Source organism: Numida meleagris, chromosome Z (genome assembly GCF_002078875.1).
Source record: "Numida meleagris isolate 19003 breed g44 Domestic line chromosome Z, NumMel1.0, whole genome shotgun sequence".
NCBI lineage: Eukaryota > Metazoa > Chordata > Aves > Galliformes > Numididae > Numida > Numida meleagris.
The window spans coordinates 16,543,302-16,562,050 of NC_034438.1; the positions used below are offsets into that span (position 1 = coordinate 16,543,302).

General features: G+C 37.0%; 1 protein-coding gene across 7 annotated transcripts in view; it reads right to left on the bottom strand.

The window, feature by feature from the left end:
• ARL15 (ADP ribosylation factor like GTPase 15) overlaps window positions 1-18,749 on the bottom strand; it is a 223,085-nt gene that overhangs the window by 103,820 nt on the left and 100,516 nt on the right. Inside the window, exon 8 of one of the 7 annotated variants that reach the window (XM_021380023.1) lies at window positions 11,537-11,659. The exons of the other annotated variants lie outside the window; for them this stretch is intronic. Coding sequence (XP_021235698.1) covers window positions 11,552-11,659 — 108 coding nt within the window. The 3' untranslated portion in view covers window positions 11,537-11,551. Of the gene's footprint in view, window positions 1-11,536; window positions 11,660-18,749 lie in introns of those variants that run through there. 7 annotated transcript variants of the gene reach the window in all.

Consider the following 18,749-nt stretch of genomic DNA (forward strand, 5'->3'; position numbering starts at 1 on the left):
AGCTACCCCCACTTCACCTTATTAAGAATTTTAAAAACAGATTAATCACCTCTAAATCCGGTCAAGTTCCGTTCTTCAGAAAAATGAAATCCCAAAGCTCAGCTTGCATAGAAGATCACAGGCTAGCGGCTACCTCCTGAATACCCTTTTCTACATAGCACACTTCAAAAATAATGCCTCCTATTTCATAGAATCATACAAACATGGAATGGTTCGGGTTGGAAGGGTCCCTTAAGATCGTCTAGTTCCAACCCCCCTGCTGTAGTCAGGAACACCTCTCTCTAGACCAGGTTGCTCAAAGCCCCATCCAGCCTGTGCCTTAACACCCCCAGGGAGGGGGTATCCACAACCTCACTGGGCAACTTGTTCCTGTGTCTCACCACCTTCACAGCTAAGAATTTCTTCCTAATATCTAGTCTAAATCTACACTTTTCCAGTTTAAAGCCATTTCCCTCATCCTTTTGCTACATGCTCTTATAAAAAATTCCTCCATAGTTTTCCCGTAGGCCCCCTTCAGGTACTGGGAGGCCACTATAAGGTCCCCCCAGAGCCTTCTCTTCTCCAGGCTGAAGAGTTCCAACTCTCTCTCAGTCTGTCCTCACAGGAGAGGTGCTCCAGCCCTCTGATCACCTTTGTTGCCCTCCTCTGGACCCATTCCAACAGCTCCATGTCCCTCTTGTGTTGGGGGCTCCAGAAGTGGACACAGTACTCCAGGTGGGTGTCACAAGAGCAGAGTACAGGGGCAGAATCACCTCCCTCAATCGTCTGGTCACACTTCTCTTGATGCAGCCCTGGCTATGGTTGGCCTTCTGGGCTGCCAGTGCACAGTGCCAGCCCATATTGAGTCTTTCATCAACCAACACCCCCAAATCCTTCTCCTCAGGGCTGCTTTCAAGCCATTCTCCATTCAACCTGTATCTGTGCTTGGGATTGCCCTGATCCAGATGCAGGATCTTGCACTTGGCCTCAATGGACTTCACAAGGTTGGCATGGGCCCATCTCTCAAGCATGCCCAGGTCCCTATTGATGGCATCCCTTCCCTCTAGCGTGTCAGCTGCAACACTCAGCTTGGTGTCATCTTCAAACCTGCTGAGGGTGCACTCAATCCCACTGTCCATGTCACATACAAAGATGCTAAATAGCATCAGTCCCAGCACTGATCCCTGAGGAACACCACTTGTCACCAGTCTCCACTTCGACTGTTGTTTGCAACTCTCTGAGTGCCATCATCCAGCCAACTCCTTAACTAGAGAGTGGTACAGAATGCTGTGCAGGATAGTGTCAAACACTTTGCACAAGTGCAGACAGATGATGTCAGCTGTTCTTTCGTCCACTGACATTGTAACTTCATCATAAAAGGCCATCGAGTTAGTCAGGCACGACTTCCCTTGGTGAAGCCATGTTGGTTACCACCAATCACATCATCTTCATTTTCCATGTGCCTTAGTAGGGCCTTCAGGAGGATCTGCTCCATGATCTTTCCAGGCATGGAGGTGAGACCGACTGATGTGTAGTTCCTTGGATCTTTTTTTTTCTCTTCTTGAAAATGGGGGTTATGTTTCCCCTTTTCCAGTCAGTGGGAACTTCACCAGACTGCCATTACCTTTAAAATATGATGGACAGTGGTTTGGCAACTTCATCCACCAGTTCCCTCATAACGAGTGGACAGCTCTCGTTGGGTCCCATGGACTTGCGCACGTTCAGGTCCTTTAGTTGGACTCAAATCTGATCTTCACTTACAGTTAGCAGATCTTTCTTCTCCCAGTTCTTACCTTTGCTTTCTGCAGCTTGGGCTGTGCAGTTAGAGCCTCTGCCAGTGAAGTTTCCATGTATTTCCATGGAAACTACAACAGATACAAAGAGCACAATAACACCATTTGATGGAGCAAATTCTCAGCTACAAAACAGTATTTTTCACATAGTCACCATCATTAGCTCTGCATTTTCACCAGCAGTGAACAAGAGCCTCTATGCCATGCTCATAAAAATCTGCACTCACAAAAGCAATCCACTGTCACTGTCACCACTGCCAGTATGCATCACTCACTGCCTCACTGTGCTCACATCCATTGTTTGGGCTCCATAAACAGTCATCTTGCATGCTGTCTCTCTCCTCATGCCTACGTAAGGGCTGGGAATGCCAGAAACCAGCCCGGCACATGCATGCCTGTGTGCAGGCTGTGCTCCCCAGCCATGGGAAGCAAATCACTGACTGGCAGAGTGGACTTCAAAATGCTTCTGTTTCCAAGGCTCTGAAACTTTCCTGGAGAGCAAACAGCTGCAATTCTTTGTCCTGCATTTTCTATTTTAATTAAGGTAAATGCAAAGATATTTAAGTATATTTTATCCTATTTAATGGAATTAACCATGGTGTCAGTTATCAGTTACACAACTAGACCAATTCTCAGTAGTTGAGTAACTTTCAGTAGTATTTGCTTCAAAGACCACTTTTACTTTTCACAATGATACAGCTGCAGCATTACAAACATACACTTTTTACAATACTGAAGATTGCACTCGATTTGCAAAGTTCTTTTTATAAATCTGAAGAATTTGTGTAACACACTTCTTATCTAGTACCTGACAGGCATGCTCTCTGCACCTCAGAAACAACTCTGTCTACTGCCTGCCTTGACACACCAGGTCCCTACAAATCAGTCAAGGCAGCACTGTAAGATGGTCTCATACAAGGAGACAGTAAGAAGAAAAGAGTCAAGGTAATAAGTCAAATTTCTACTTGGAATAGTGGTACTACACTGGTGCTGATGCTGACCTTTGCTGAACACGGATAAGTTCTGAAAAACAGTGAGATCTGGATATGATTAAAAGGATGAGGGAGACAAGAAAAGTACTATGAACCCAGAGAAAGGATCATAGGATCAGAAATACCTCCAGAAAATCCTGCCTTATGCCTATGTACCATCACACACATACTACTGAATCAAACCCTGAAGATGGCTTAACGTTAAACACTCATTATCGGTATGAAAATGGAATGTTTCCCATCAATAGCTGAGTTTCCAGTGGCTTTAAAAAAAAACATACAAAACAATACAAATAACCCATTACCCATCCCACCCCCCCCCCAGAAAAAAAAAATAAAAAACATCACTAAGCTCTCTCTTGGTAGCATTAAGGTGATACCACTTGGTTGAGGGTAACATTACTGGAAAATATTGGGGAAATTAGGATACTTAAGTCCACTGTAAGCAATGCAAATTGCAAATAAAGTGAAAAAAAATACAAGATTGATTATCCAAGATAAACAAGATCTGGGATTGCTCTGTTGACTTCTGAGCTATCCCTTCCTTAGTGACCTCTCCCTCACTCTATATGGAAAGAAGAGAAGATTAAAAGCAACATGAATCACAGAACTAGACTGAAGTGATTCTGCCCCTAAAGTTTTTGGCTCAACTACACAACCCTGCACTGCAACCTATTAAATGCTTAGCCTGTATTCAAGGAAGAGGCATGAACGCAGGATTTCTTCTCAGTGTTACTTTCTGCCCGACCAATTAAAGCATCTCTGTGTGTCAGTCACTTCCTGCCATGTCTCAAATAAGATGTTTTCAGGAAAGCAAACCTTTTTCAGAACAGCAATGGAGTGTGTTACTGTCAAAGGTGGTCAAAGTCCCCATATTAAACCACAGACTTCCTTGTGTAAAGTGAAAGTTCCCTAAGACCAGTAAAAAGACCAGATCTGAAGAGCAGTACGAATATGTACCTTGAAGTGAGACAATTCATTTTTTTATAAAACCACAAATCTTTTCAGGGCATGAAAATTTATAGTGGCTATAATAAGTTTAGGCCTCCATTATAATCTCTATCTCCTTTACCCCTAGGTATATGATCACAGATTTTTCACACAGTGTTATCTGTGTATATTTTGATCCTTCAGGCATCTTTTCACTTCTCTAGAAGGATGCTGTTATCCTTGCACCTAGCGCAGTTCTTTTCTCCATAATCTAATGAGCAATATTTTACAGGCTGTATATTGATATAGAAATACTGTACATGCCTGCCATTGCATACACTATGTAGAGAAAAGGAGAAAAGGATACTGCTCATGTTCTTTATATTTAATTGTGTTTTATGTTTCTCATGATGAAGAACAGGACCAGTGAAGTCAATACACATTGTAAAGGCCTGTTTAAAAACTACTCACCTCATGATCTAAACTACTTGCAATAACAGATTATCTGATTAAAGGCTCCTCTAACATAAGTAGATAAATTTATCATGCCTACAGGCATAAATGAGAGCGCATCTGCAAACTTACAATAATGTTTATCTATCGTTCTCTTTTGCAGCTCAATAACATACACTAAAGAAGCATTTTAATAAATTCATCTGCTTTCTGTACTTCAGGGGAGGGGGAGAGAAAAGGAGAAAATGCAGACATCTCCAGTTTTCAAGTAAGCCAACAATTTAAAAGGGGTCTATTACAGTACACTTGGCTCCTTACGGAACTACTCAAGAACCTGTCATATGGCATGCCAAGTTCTTTTAAACTCTCTGAACAGGTTTATTATTACTACTCTACAAAGTCTGCAACAAGTCTTGGCAAACCTACTACTCAACATGAGCAACACTAGACCAGATGTGTTTAGAATCCAAAAGAGCAAAGTTGCCATTTTCCATTTACAAGTCACCTTTAATCTTTTCAGTTAACCTTTAAAACTGTAGTTAGTCCAGGGTCCTGTCTACTTTAGCAAGATAGATAGATGGAAATGTAATGACAGAGTTCAGTTGTCAGAATAGCTCTTCTTTGGCCAAACCACTTTTCTATTAGGTTAATTAGTCTTTTGGTAAATGTAATTGGAGACCAACTGAAATAACTAAATCCTTCTGGGTAGAAAAAGGACAGTGTACAGATATAATGTATTTCAGTCGATACTGACAGCAGCATCGTTAGTAGGATGTACGTAAACATGCATGCGAACATCCATGTTAATTTTGAATAATCTTTCCTTTCCCATCCCCCTTTCCCATCTGCCTACAAGAAAACATCTGGAATGACAAAACTACAATGTTAGAATTGGCCAAGATGTCACTGATACTGATTAAATGATCACTTAGAAAGTTTCTTATTTTCAAAAGCTCATATGACACAACATTGTAGTAATTTTTATTAAACTCTGTACTTTTTAAAAGTTTCCGGCTTTCAGACTTGAGGTAAAAACAGCTTAGGAAAAAAAATTAAAAACCAAGATTCTGAAGCATAATACTGTGGAAAACAATGACAGCCCTAATAAACTCAGGCTACAAGTATTCAGAATATAAAAGGTTTTTCTTAAAAAGCCATGTTATGTTAATGGCTTGTGGAGGCTTAAAGCTTCTCAGAGGTTTATAAAACCAGCTAAGACTTGAGCAATGAAAAATACTACAGCATTTCACAAAGTACAAGCAACAATATATTTTAAGATGTACACAGTATTTTACTAAAAGGAAAAGATGTGTTTTCTCATCTGAAATTCTTACAAAGATACTGTTCACTTAGTAGCTGAACAGATCCAATAACAAAAAGTACTTCCTCACTAAATTATTGTAAACCAGAGGTAGAGTACAATGCTTAATGGAGATTAATAAAAGAATGAATAAATCCCTGAAATACATTGTCTGAAGGAGTATGATACATTACTATAAGATTTGGTGGATTTTTTTTTGGATGTTTTCTTTTTTATGTTTTGTTCTGTTGTTTTTTGTTTTTTTTTTTAAGAAAGGGGTAAAATCACATCCATCATTTTATTAATAGCTAAAGAAAGGCAAAACACTGTATTAGTGAGAAAAAAAAAAATGTGCTCAAAATTCTGAGATTATCACAGAACCCCCAAATCTCTTAAGTTTTCAACAATGTGTATTTACAACTACTTAAGCAAACTTACATTACAAGGAATAATTGTGGAAGTAAGTTTGAGTCTCCTGAGGTGGGCAGCACATTACCCAGGATAAAATTTCTGTTTGGTTATGGAATACTGAGATTCCATGTTTGTTCGCACATGCAAGACACTGCACCTTCATCATGAAGGAAGTCTTCAGAAAACATACTTCCTCATATTTTACATGCTATTATTTTGCATTAGACAAAGTAACTTAAAAAAAAAGAGGAAGAAAAAAAGAAAAAGAGAGACACAAGAATTGTATACTTTGGGAAAAAGCCTATAATGATCACTTCCCAGAAGCAGCTAAGATAATCACAGAACTTTGATTTGGGGTTTTTTTGTTTGTTTTTTGAAAGGATAGAGATCCTAGAATAGTAGCAGCAGCATGGTTTGACAAATGCAGAAGTTCGAGCAGCATGGATCAGTGTTCATCCATGACTGATGAGCATTTTTAACCTAAGACCCTAGCAACTTTAGATACTTCACCAATACAACTCACTTTCCTCAAGAAACCTCCCAAATTTCCTTCTTACTGACAGGATTTGTGCAAGTGTACTCTGAGACCATATCCACACAATCTCGGCAATGACGGATTCTAATAGGATGGCAGCATAGGATGTTTGCCACATAACCTGTGTCTCCCACGGTAACCTAATTTCAACAAGTTATGTAGGTGTTCTATGTTTTCCCTTGTAGAAACAAAAATTAGTTGCTCAAATCTAAATGACCTGATGGAAGAAAGCATCATAGAGTTGGTGCTCTCAACACCTTATGTACACCTATTCTCAGCTAAATGACAAAGAACAGCAGTTGGAGAGGTCATGACTGAGACCTCCCAGGATGATGAAGAAGAGCTGCTAATCACGCCACACGTTATGCAACTGCTGGGGGGAGTTCAAAAACAAATGCAGATTGCTACAAAGGCCTATGTACAACAGATAGATATCTATATAACTGTAGGGATAAATACTTACCTGTATGCACAGGAACATCAGACAGAGCCAGACACCCTTTTCCTCAGGGGAAATTCAGAGCCATGAGACACTATGTGAGTTTTGGTCTACATGACCACCCCACTCCCTCCCATATACCTCAGAGATCGATGAAAGTCAGATTATCCATGTTAGTATTCTGATAACATTATGTCAATGGGGTGAAAGGATAAGCATATAGGAAACAAAAGCAATATTTGCATGGATCTGTGCTTCCTTTGAAAACAAAATTTGGTGATAACAAACTCCTTGGACAGAAGACTTTTTTTTTTTTTTTTTTTTTTTTTTTAACATTCAGGTCATGCATCAATACCAATCTATAATTAACTTTCTGAGGGCAGTTGAAGAACAAACTCCCAGTGCACAACACATTGAAAAATGGAGTTACTTCTCCTGAGATGTGATGAAATATTCCAAATGACACAAATATCCTCCTGTAACTCTTTCTGAACTTTCAGCCAGGACACGTTTGGTTGCTGCTTGTCAAGTTAAGTTCACTTTCTCCTTTCAACAAGCAGCTCATACACAAAATATCCTTATTAATTAATGTTATTATTCCATAGCAACTTCCTTTACATTGTCACAACAAAGATCTGTCCCATTCTAATGAGATTACATAAAATAAGCATCCTCCTTAGTTATATAACACCACCTAAAATGGTTTTTACATAAGCTTCTCTTACCAATGCTTTTTTTCCTAAATATACATGCTTTTTGGACAATTAAAAATCTGAAACTGATTTCTTCAGTTTGTAATACCGTCTTCCTTCCCTTTAACTTCTTGAAGAACTTATTAGCATTATTTTTTTAAAAAGTTGATAAAGAACATTTAACTGTTTAACAATACTCAACAGACAGTTGATTATAGAAAGGACATGTCAGTGCACATATGGCAGGTGGATAAATTATGCACATCTGGATTACTTTTGGCAAGAAACACAGCTAAGTGTCTAACGCCAAGTTTAGCAATCTGTCACTATCAATATGTGCATTTATTTAAAAGACGTCAAGGATTCAAAGTCATATTTTCTATTTCTTCATAAATGTTCCAGTGCTTCATGAGACGGCAAAGCAGGTGACAAAACACATTGCTTAAATTGCCAAAGGCTGTATAAACAGGGATAATTTTGAACTCACCATGCATACAAGAACAGCCAAATTTTCACATCAACTCTATTCTTCATTAGTTTATAGTAGAACCTAGTATACCAACCAGGCCAGCCCAAACACTTAACTGAAAATTGTTTAAATAATTTGGCAAGTTTCAAGAAATTAAAAAAAAAAAAAAGTAACTATTAGAAAAGTTATTATTATAAGCTAACTTGTAACTGGAACTGTTTATTTTTAGTAATAGTTTAATAAGAAATGCCACCTCTAGCTTTTTTGTCGAAGTAAGAAAACATGCCATCTTGAAGAACAAGCATAAAAATGAAAATTGATAAGTCATGGTTATTCTGAATTCAAATCTAATACAAGTAAACAAAACAGACAAACTCAAAAGATAGAGATTAATATGTCATCGGCATCAACTTGTTTTGCACAAAATCATATCAGGTGATTAAGAAGTAAGAGCTATTTTTCTCAAAACAGCAGTGAGTACAACCAAAAGTCCTCTGTGAATCTGCAAGTATTAAAAGGAAACAAATTAAAAATTAGATTTTCTGACAAAAAGCCTATCTGCTTATGTAGATATTAGAATCATTCCACTCATACTGAAAATAGAAGGGAGCAGGGAAAGTAGGAGGACAGAATTAATATTGTCTATAATTTAATAAAATGTACACAAAAAGAATGTGTTGAAATTTCAAGGCTGCCCATTGCTTAAGAGAAGGTAAAAAACCCCTTTGGCCGATGTTCCTAGATTTTTGCTACAGGAAATTCCATTCAGGTTTAGCTGAATGATCATGCTAAAGTCATTCACACTCCTCTTGTGATTTATATTTCCAAGAAGAACAAAACCTCATTCTCTCATTCTGTTGCATTTACACTGGCTAGGTGTGCAGACACACAACAATATGCCTCTGTAAGTAAATTCTTGACTTCATTAAAAAGAATTCTTGCGTTGTGCATTTTTAATGCAACACACAGCAACCCCTTCTCCTGTCCTTATATTGGTATGTGAATTTATGAACTATAGAAAGGTTTTGATTTATAGTTGTAACAGATCCTTAATTACAAGAAATGAAAGTTTGAAACTGATTATTTTACTTATATGTCAAGTACTTAATCCAAGTTACTTTAATATTTGCTATATCGAAATTAAACAATTTTGGAATACATTTCTGAACTTAGTCCCCTTGGAATGCAATCTACAAAAGCAATCACCACTTAGATTTTATTTCACATATATACAATTAAAAAAACAGCCATAACGTGCTGTATTTTAAAAATAAGGAGTCAATTCACTGTCTTATTGAACACTCAATCTGCAACTCAGAATGAGTTTTAATGCAGCAAGTCAGACACAAGAAAGAGAAGATGGAAGCAAGCAAAGAGACAGCATAATCATTTCCCTATCACAATAGGTAATCTCTACTCTTTTAGAGGAAAAGTACAGCCCTGCAGCAATCAGGAAAACAGAAGATATACAGGACCAAACACACTAGGCTAAAGGAATTCTTGGGAACCTTCTTTACATGTTCACTTAAGCTGTTTTTTGTTTGTTTGTTTGTTCCCAGTGTTTTCCTACTGTCTCACTTCTGAGTGGATCATTGTGTACATTTCTCTCAATTAATAATTTACTTCTGTTGTTTCCAGAACCCCTACGATTTTCACTCTTCTTCACAAGTCCTCAAAGTATACAAACAGAATTTTGTACAACTGTTTCCCACCAAAGAAAGAAGTACTTGACAAATTCTCCTGAAAGACATGCACATAAAAACATCTTAAGCAGATTATTAAACTATTTAAAAATATGTATCTCTTAAAAATCACAAGTAGAACAGGTTACACAAAATCCTTAAACAGCACTGGAAAGGGTAAACAGCAAGCTTACTAGTGTCACAGGCTAGGTACAATACAAATCAACAATACAGCACACTCCTATTGGATGCTTGACATCAACTATGTTTCAGAGCTAAGACGAGTAGACTGGAAACAACTAACTAACAACTACACCTGCACTATATTTCAAGTTCAAATCTTTTCAGTAGATTCCTAGTAGTCTATGCTGAGTAAGCAGCTACTTTTTAACTATGTAAAATACATTCAGACTCAAATGACTTTACATTGGTGTCTAGATACATTTTAATGTCTTGAACATTAAACTCTCCACCAGCAGAGGGGGACCTCTATTGTGATTTCTTTCTTTCAACCCACTCAAAAGACTTCTAAATCCATTAGTTAACTTCAATGCATTCTTCTTACAAACCTTGTAAATAGGACTATACTTCTATTTCTCATGGTGATTCAAGACGGAAAACTGAAATTGGTTGATTCTTCATTTTGTTTTGATCACATCAAGATCACATGAAGAGACAGCAATTCTAAAGCTAATTCTAAAATTCCAAAATATACCAGAAAAAAATTGCACATTAAGGGAATTGTATATACACAGATTTTTTCTTCACCATTGTTTTAAATGACCACCTACCAGCTTAAATAACTCATTTCACCATCATAGTCTTCAGAATTTTATTTTTCTACCACAGAAATCAGCATTTTTTCCTCCAGCTAGGATCTTTAAATATAGATTGTCAACTAGAATCCTAGAGTATTTATTTGACTTTTCTACAAGTACAGAAGATGAAGAGGATAAACAAAGCCACGTGTAGGCTTGTGCTGAAAGTCCACAGCAAAGACAGGAAATAAAATCATATTTTCTAACAACTAAATAATTATAATGACTTCTTCCACTGTAAATGTCATTTATTTCTAATCTTAACATTTAAAGATCCACCTTGGACTATGTGTTGTCAAATGAAGCAAATGACAATAAGTTTTTAAGATGAAAAAGAATCATATTATGGTATATTAATTGACAAAAACTTCTTTCTGTAGATAGCACATGGAAAAATTAAGACAGTGTGCTTCAGTAATTTTGCTGGATGGTCATGATATTGGAAACTTTATGCATAGGAGCATATTTTAAATACAGAGGCTTCTTCATTTACTTTGTAAGATGTCAGCCACAATAGGTGCTCTAGACTGTTTATCGTGAAATAATATGTGAAATGAATGAAATAAAATGAAAGAAATACAAATCTAATATAACTAATGAAAAATGCCTTAAAATACCTTAAACATGTTAACAGGTTCTTCCTTTTTTTTCTTTTTTTTTTAAATGCAGCTACATTTTAAAGTATCCTTAAAACACATCCCAAGTAAAGCTTACTATCTTAAGAGGTACACATTTTAACTAGTAAAATGCTTCTCTCGATACAAGCTGAGTGCCACACAACAAAAAAATAAATAAATTTAACCAAACCCCTTTCTAACTTTGCCGAAATATAATCAGTGCTTAACTGTGCCATTAAATTGTGCTCAGACAAAACTTTGATCATAAATTCCTTTTCAGAGGCCAAAATGAATGACAATGGGAAAGCAGGTTTTTATGCTAGGGCAGCCCTGTTAAAGCTTTCAATAACCATGTCAGCTCCCAGGGGCTTTAATTTGCTTGTGTGGTGGCCTTTGTTTTTATTTTTAAAGAATTCAGTAACTCCATGACACACATGTACCTTACCTTTTTTTTTTTTTAGTATTCTTTAGTAAAATTTTAATCACTCTCAGACAGACATTTGTGAGAGGCACCGGAACAGATTCACAGGCAGGTGAGGCTCTGGGTATCTGACAAATACAAAATAGTGACTATTTAAATTCTTATTGGGAGGCAAGCAAGCAAGCACAACTCATTTGCTGCATTTTAGCATTCTGCTTCCCAACTTAAGGCTGGATGTCATCAGCTGGCACGCCTTCTCTCTAAATACTCCTGTTGCTGCAGAACAAGTTTCATGGAGAAAACAAAAAGGGAAAGGAATTTTCTCTAGTTTGCTCTTCTCCTCTTCATCTTTTCTCCCTTGTTGTTTGCCTGTTAAATTTAAGATGAAATTCTTGGGTCTGCAAAGACAAGCAGTGGATTATTACTGCATGACAAAAACAAACCTTGTCTTTTCTAACAATAGCCTGCCAGCCTCAGAGAGAGTGCAAGAAACATGTGGCTTGGCCGTTCCGAGGCAAAATTTTAGGTATTATGTGTAAATAATAACACTTGCTTAGTACTATGAAAAATAAAGAAGTTGATATGGCCCTAAAATGTTGTACCATAGCATAGTAAATGCTTGCAGTATCCAAAGCCTGCTTGCAGTGCAGAGTGTAAATTAGCACAGGATTGTTGGACAGTTTCTGGTATGGATCCGTGAGTACCATGAAAAACTATGAGAATGAAAAATTATTTCAGAAATTACTCCCAGGAACTCAAAGCTCCTGAACTGGAAGAATATGATGGTGGTATCCATACCTCTTCCCCTGTGGGTACAGCATGTGTTCTACTAAAAGGGTACACACACAGTAAACCAATTAAAAATCAGAGAGGATTAAAATAACAAACGTAATATTTTTTTTGAAAGACAACTACTGACAGCCAAGTAGTAGAAATTTGCTCAGTGCAGACAGACTTCAATTTTCCTGTTATCACCAGAAATGAAGACTTTCAGAGCACTTTAAAGTGAGAAAATGATAAGCATTATAATGATGACTAACTGTTCACATCTATCCCAACAACAAAACCTGGAGAGAACACATTTCTCTGCTTCCAACCACAGCACAGAGCAGCCATCTAAGCAAAGTCTGTGGATACAACAGAGTACCGTTTGATAGAGGTTGTGAGACCAATGGTCCAACTGATATCTGTCTCTGTCGAAGAGAAAGAGCAGTTGTCCAGAGCACAGTCAGCCAAAAAAAGTTAAATCTGTGGAATCCTGTGGTGTTTTGCAGGATTTCTGGCAGAGTTTTCCTGCATTTCTATAGAACTACAATGGTTTCTTGCTGAGTCTTTTCTGGAGCTCAAGCTGCAAATTCCTTTAATAGGTACAGGATTGCCACACTTTCCTGCGAGTAGTACTTCATACCAATCTTAACAAAACTCCCATAAATGTGAGTTCTCAGGAGTGTCATCAATACAAATTAAGGAAGAAGTAACTGAATGAAGCAACAACTAAGGTAAAGATTAAAAAAAGAAAAAAAAGGGGGGAATCAGATTCAAAGTTTCCTTTTCATCTCCGGAAAAATGAGGAATTGTATCAAATTTTGAAAACAATTCTACAACGCAAACTAGCTGAGAACACTTTTAATATAAGCTTAAAGTACCTTTCTCTATTAGCACTTACATTCTGAATATTTATTAACACATATTCTGAATATTATCTAACAGCAGCTATACTCTGGTATGTTCTGAGTTATTCTTCTAGACAGGGATTTTTTTACATAGAAAAAAATGAATATTTCATTATGATACTACAGCCAAGAAAAGAAATCAGAACAACTGAAATTACCTAAACTGTAAAGAATTGACAGCTCATGCCAGCACTCTAGACATTGTATTTCAAATATAAGTACAAAATTACAACTTAATTAATCTTTAGATCTTAATTCAAAAATCAAGATTATTTTTCAGTCACACTAAGCTTATGATGTTCATGGACAGCTTTGGAATATTTTTCTAGCACTTGACATATTTTAGCCACCTGACTATAACAGCAGTCAGTCCCTGAATGACAATCTTGAATGGAGAAAGTAAACTTTTCCTTCACTGCTTGATCGCAGTACTCAAACAATACATAATGTATTCTCAAGCATTTTTTGTAACTGATTGCGGGCTCTCAAAATACTTAAAATTGTACTTCTCACAACAGAGAAGCTGAAATAATTGTGAAAAGGACTGTTAGCTACTATATTAGTTTATTCTTGAATGATTTGCAAAACTTCTCCAGTCAGAGAAAACAATACCATGAGTGTAGCAGTAACAAATGTACACTGCAGGATTCCTAATGTTCACAATTCATAAGATTGATACCACACTTCCTTAATTTTAGTATTGTCAAGGTCTACACACATAAAAGCACTGTAATGTTGACAGAATCAGTCAACATTCTCTAGTAAAAGAGAATAATTGAAATACTTGCATGAGAATACTGGTGATGGCATCAGTACAGGTTGGGGGTTGACCTGCTGGAAAGCAGCTCTACGGAGCTGCTGGTGTGCTACCTGGAGTGCTGGTGGACAAGTTAACCACAAGCCAGAGGTCAACGGTAACCTGTTCTGCATGAGGAAAAGCACTGCTAGCAGGTTGAGGGAGGGAATCTTCTACTCAGGCCTGATGAGGCCTCACCTCAAAAGCTGTGTCCAGTTCTGGGCTCCCCAGTACAAGAGAGTACTGGAGATGTGCTGGAACACATCTGCTTTGAGGAAGTGCTGAGAGAGCTGGATCATTTTAGCCTGGAAAAGAAAAAACTGAGAAGAGATCTCATCAATGTATTCAAATATATTATGGGCAATGGATGGGATCAGGCTCTTTCCAGTGTTGCACAGTGACAGAGTAAGAGCCAATAGGCTCAAACTAAAACACAGGAAGCTCCATCTGACCATGAGACAGAACTTCTTTATTTTGAGTGAGATAGAGCATGGGAACAAGCTGCGCAGGGAGGTCATGGTGTCTCCTCCTTGGAAAAGCCACCTCGACATGGTCCTGGGCAACCTGCTCTGAGTGTCCCTGCTTGAGCAAGATTTGGACCAAATGGATGCGGAGGTCCCTTGCAACATCAGTCATTCCATGTGGGACAGAACAGCCTTTTTTTGCTGTTCTGTCAAGCTCTTAATTCCTGTTTTAAATTCAAACTTTCATGAGAATCACCAGTAACTGTATGGAAATCATATTTGGGGTTGCAGATGACATTCCGTCTATGCTTAAAATTCCTATAAAAATAAGAATGGTTTCTTACTTTAAGGGTGACAAGGTGAAAAATACATTAAAAGACTAGAATGTTCCAATTATTTCTTTAACTGAAACAGTAGTGTGCAAGCAGCAGGAGCAAGACACATGGAAGGATACAGACAGTCTTCTGCCTAAAAGCAGTGCAGAAATGGCTAGTACACAGATGCACCACCAGTCTCCTGTATGCGAGCTTATAATTATGGAATCATTCTAATTCAGTTTTGTGTTTGAGGAAGAAACGTTGAGTGGAAAGAACATAAATGAAATTATGAGATCGAACTTTCTTGAGAAGGACAGTTTTGCATTCAAGAGTCTAGATTTCTAGTCTCTCCTCAGCCACGGTTCTTCCTAGCACAGTCCAGTTCCTCCTCTTTCATTGTTTTTTTCCGTCCAAGCCCTCTCTGCCTGTCTTGTCTTCCAAAACAGTCTTTAAGGATACTCTCCCTTGCTGTCTTTTCCAGCAGGGTGCCTCAGTGCCAAGTATACAAGACTTTTAAGCAATTTTATGGCAAGGTTCTACCAAAAATGGACATGTCACTTACTGACCTACCCCCTTGGAACACAGATCACTTCTGCAGCATCTATCACCTACACAGGGCTCAAAGACTTACTGATCTCCTTACTTCTATAAGCCCCAAAATGTCAGCCAAGTACTATGCCTTACTACCCGTGAGATCAGACCCTATAAGCTTCAGATACCAGCAGCCATCTTCCTAATACAACACTCTGCCAATTAAAAAGCAAATATGTAACAACACAAAAACTTAATTCAGTTTTCCTAATTTCAAAAAAGACAGTTCATTATTCTACAAACGTTCCTTTTACAGTACATGCAAGTGAAAGGTGACTAGCAAAGGCACAAGACTTTTTAAATGCCTGGAGAGTTTGGAAGGAATGTGCTTGTCAAAAACTCCTGGCAAGCACAATCCCTACAACAGCAGGCAATGGGATATCCAAGCATTTTTGCTTCTTTTCCCAGACATAGTATTACCACCCCCAACTTCTTTATTTCTGCAGGAGAAGGGTGGCATTACTGAATTCATTCTCTTAGTTAAGATTTTTTCCTTTTGCACAGAAAGAATGATTTACAAAAAGAGAATTAGACAAACACATCTGGGGAGCATTTTAAGCCCATTTTACAGTTATGGACATCTGAATTGTGAGAGTCCATTCGCATAGCAAGACATTTATTTTTATGTAAATATTAGCTATTGCATTTCCAGTTTCGATCAGTTTTAGAGGTATAATTCTCAAAAAGTTTCCTGGAGCCATGAAGAATGACTGAAGAGAAATGCAAGAAGGTGTACTTCTTTTCTTAGCAAGAGAGCACCTGCATTTTTATTATTTATTTTTATTATTTTGCTAAACATTCCTGGTTGCATCCTTTTCACGATGCAGATTAAATCATAATATTTACACCATTAGGGAATTTTATAGTGCATAATTTACAGGAACTACAACCTGCAGGAAATTATAATGTTTTGTTGCAGGTTATATATCACCACATACAGATAAACAGCAAAAACTTCTATGTTGCAGTTTAGTACCTGTATCAAAAGTCAAACAGCTCTATCTTAGAAGAACTGTTCTCTTAAAAAGAAACTGGAAGGAAAATTTTCCAAAAAACCTGTAACTGGCCATGATGTCTCTTACTAGTGAGGAGTCTTCCTGCACAAACCAACAGCATTACTGACACAAACTATTTCAATAATCTTTTTGTAAATTACTTAGAAAGTTAATGAAAAAAAATTGACATGGTGGCAGTTTTATTTTTTTTGAAGAATTTCCAGAAACCAAGCTGCAAAACCAACTCACTTTTTCAAGGAGATCAACGAGAATAAGTGAGAATTGATAATGTTCTTCAGATGCAGTAAGTAATATGTGTTCTTTCACTCCCTTGATTGGCATATCTTGGATAGAATTTCACTTATAGGCCAATTTTGAAATGAAGTTCCTGTATCTTGATTCCTAAGTAAAACTTTCAAAAATTAGTCCAGTAAGATGATGTTAGCTACTTCTCAGTGACTAAACACTTGGTAATAAGCAGATTGGTTGGCAGAGATGACTTAATTCAGACATACAGAGTAAGTGAACAATTAAATCAAACAGAAGAGCTAATAAAGAGTGCACAGACACGGCATAGGCAATGTTATTTAGAGAATGGAAAAAGTCAATGGGAAGAGAATAGTTGTAAATCTTAAGTGTGTTTTGATTCCCCATCATTTTATGCCCTAATAAGTTTCCATTGACTAACATGACCTAAAGCTTCAGAAAAAGCTAGTTAAGTGCAGTTTCCTAGACTACCATCTCCACCAAGATGCTACAACTGAATACTAGTAAAAATAACCCATTATGTGGAAATATGTCTTGGTAAAATTCTTTCATTCCAATTTATAAAAATCTCTAAGCTACAGTAAATGCATTGTTTCAACACAAATTATTTCTAAATCAAAATTCTAATCTTAAGCACTTTTACAGTGCAGTAAAAACTGGACTAACACACTGAGAAAAGTTACTGAGAAATGCAGTATCATAGATGAAAAAATGTATTTCATTTCCCATATTCAAGTTCAGTTTCTAAAGATGCAAAAGTGCACCATGTTCACTGGTAATAAAAAAGGAGCAAAATAAACTAAATATAATCTGTCACCACATATTAATCCAGTGCAAGTAAAAAAAGATGACATTCAGCATGATCAGCCTGACACCCTGTTGTTTTCTGTTCCTTTTAACCACGTGAAGACACTCCCATAACGTCAACAAAATCATCTGAATGATGAAGAACACAGTTCCTGAAGTGAGGTAATAATTCCCTTCATGTTAGTCAGTTCTTCTTAAACACTTCATTTTGTATATTTACTAGTTGTCATAAGACTCAGTCAGATCAAACAACAAGAACAGTCCCTGCAGCACAGTCTAAAAGCTAACACAGTTGTATGCCAATTGTGGAAAACTGATTTTTGACAGCCAGCAGGAGTAAGAATCAATTAGTGAAACTTCTAGTAGCAGATAGAAAAAAAAAGTACCTTACCACTAAGACCACCCATTTGTTTTATTATCTACTGCTCCAATGCACAATGATAATATAGCTAAAAGGCTGCATTTTGATTTTTACTAAGGCTGGTCAGATTAGAAAAAGAAATGACAAGAGTTTGCTGTGAGTTAAAGGCTACCAATAGAGCAGCGTAAAAGGATATTCTGCGTGATAGCTGTACCCTGCAAACCACGGAGATACAGGCCTTTGCCAATTAAGCAAATGAAACAAAAGGGCTAATACAAATTCAGAAATACAAAATTCCAACTTCCTCTTTTTGCAACAGCAAAGTAGTCATGAAAGATTTGAAAACATTAGCCAAAGAAGATGAAGCATATCAGTCTGTCTTAAGGGCAGGCTGTCAAGGCTAACTTAAATGTCAGGAAGCAACATTTACTACTAAGAGAAACGATGCTTCCGAATATAATAAAGACAATGGATTGTATCGGTCTCCGCATTATTAAATGCAAATTTAAGATAAATCTGTATTAATTTCATGACTAAAGGCATAAATATTAGTATTTAATGTTTGCTCCAAGAGAAATAATAAATCATATAAGAAAAGAATTCTGATACACTAGAGGACTAGAAATCTAGATTTCTAAGCAACTGGCACTGGAATAGTTTTCTTTTAAATATACACAAGTATACATGTGTGTATATATGTGTATACGCATACATAAATATACATATATAAAAATAAATTCAAATAAAAATTATACATTATACAAACACGTGCATGCATACTCTCCACTGATCTCAAAATAAGCAGCACGGGCACATAATTAAGGGGTCCCCAGGGCTCATAAAGAAAGTGCAACGACCTTGTTAGTGTTTGGCCTTTCTTTCGCACCCAGTCTCATTGTAAAACAGTCAACCATGAAAGTACTTTAAAAAGTTGGTTTTCTTTTTAT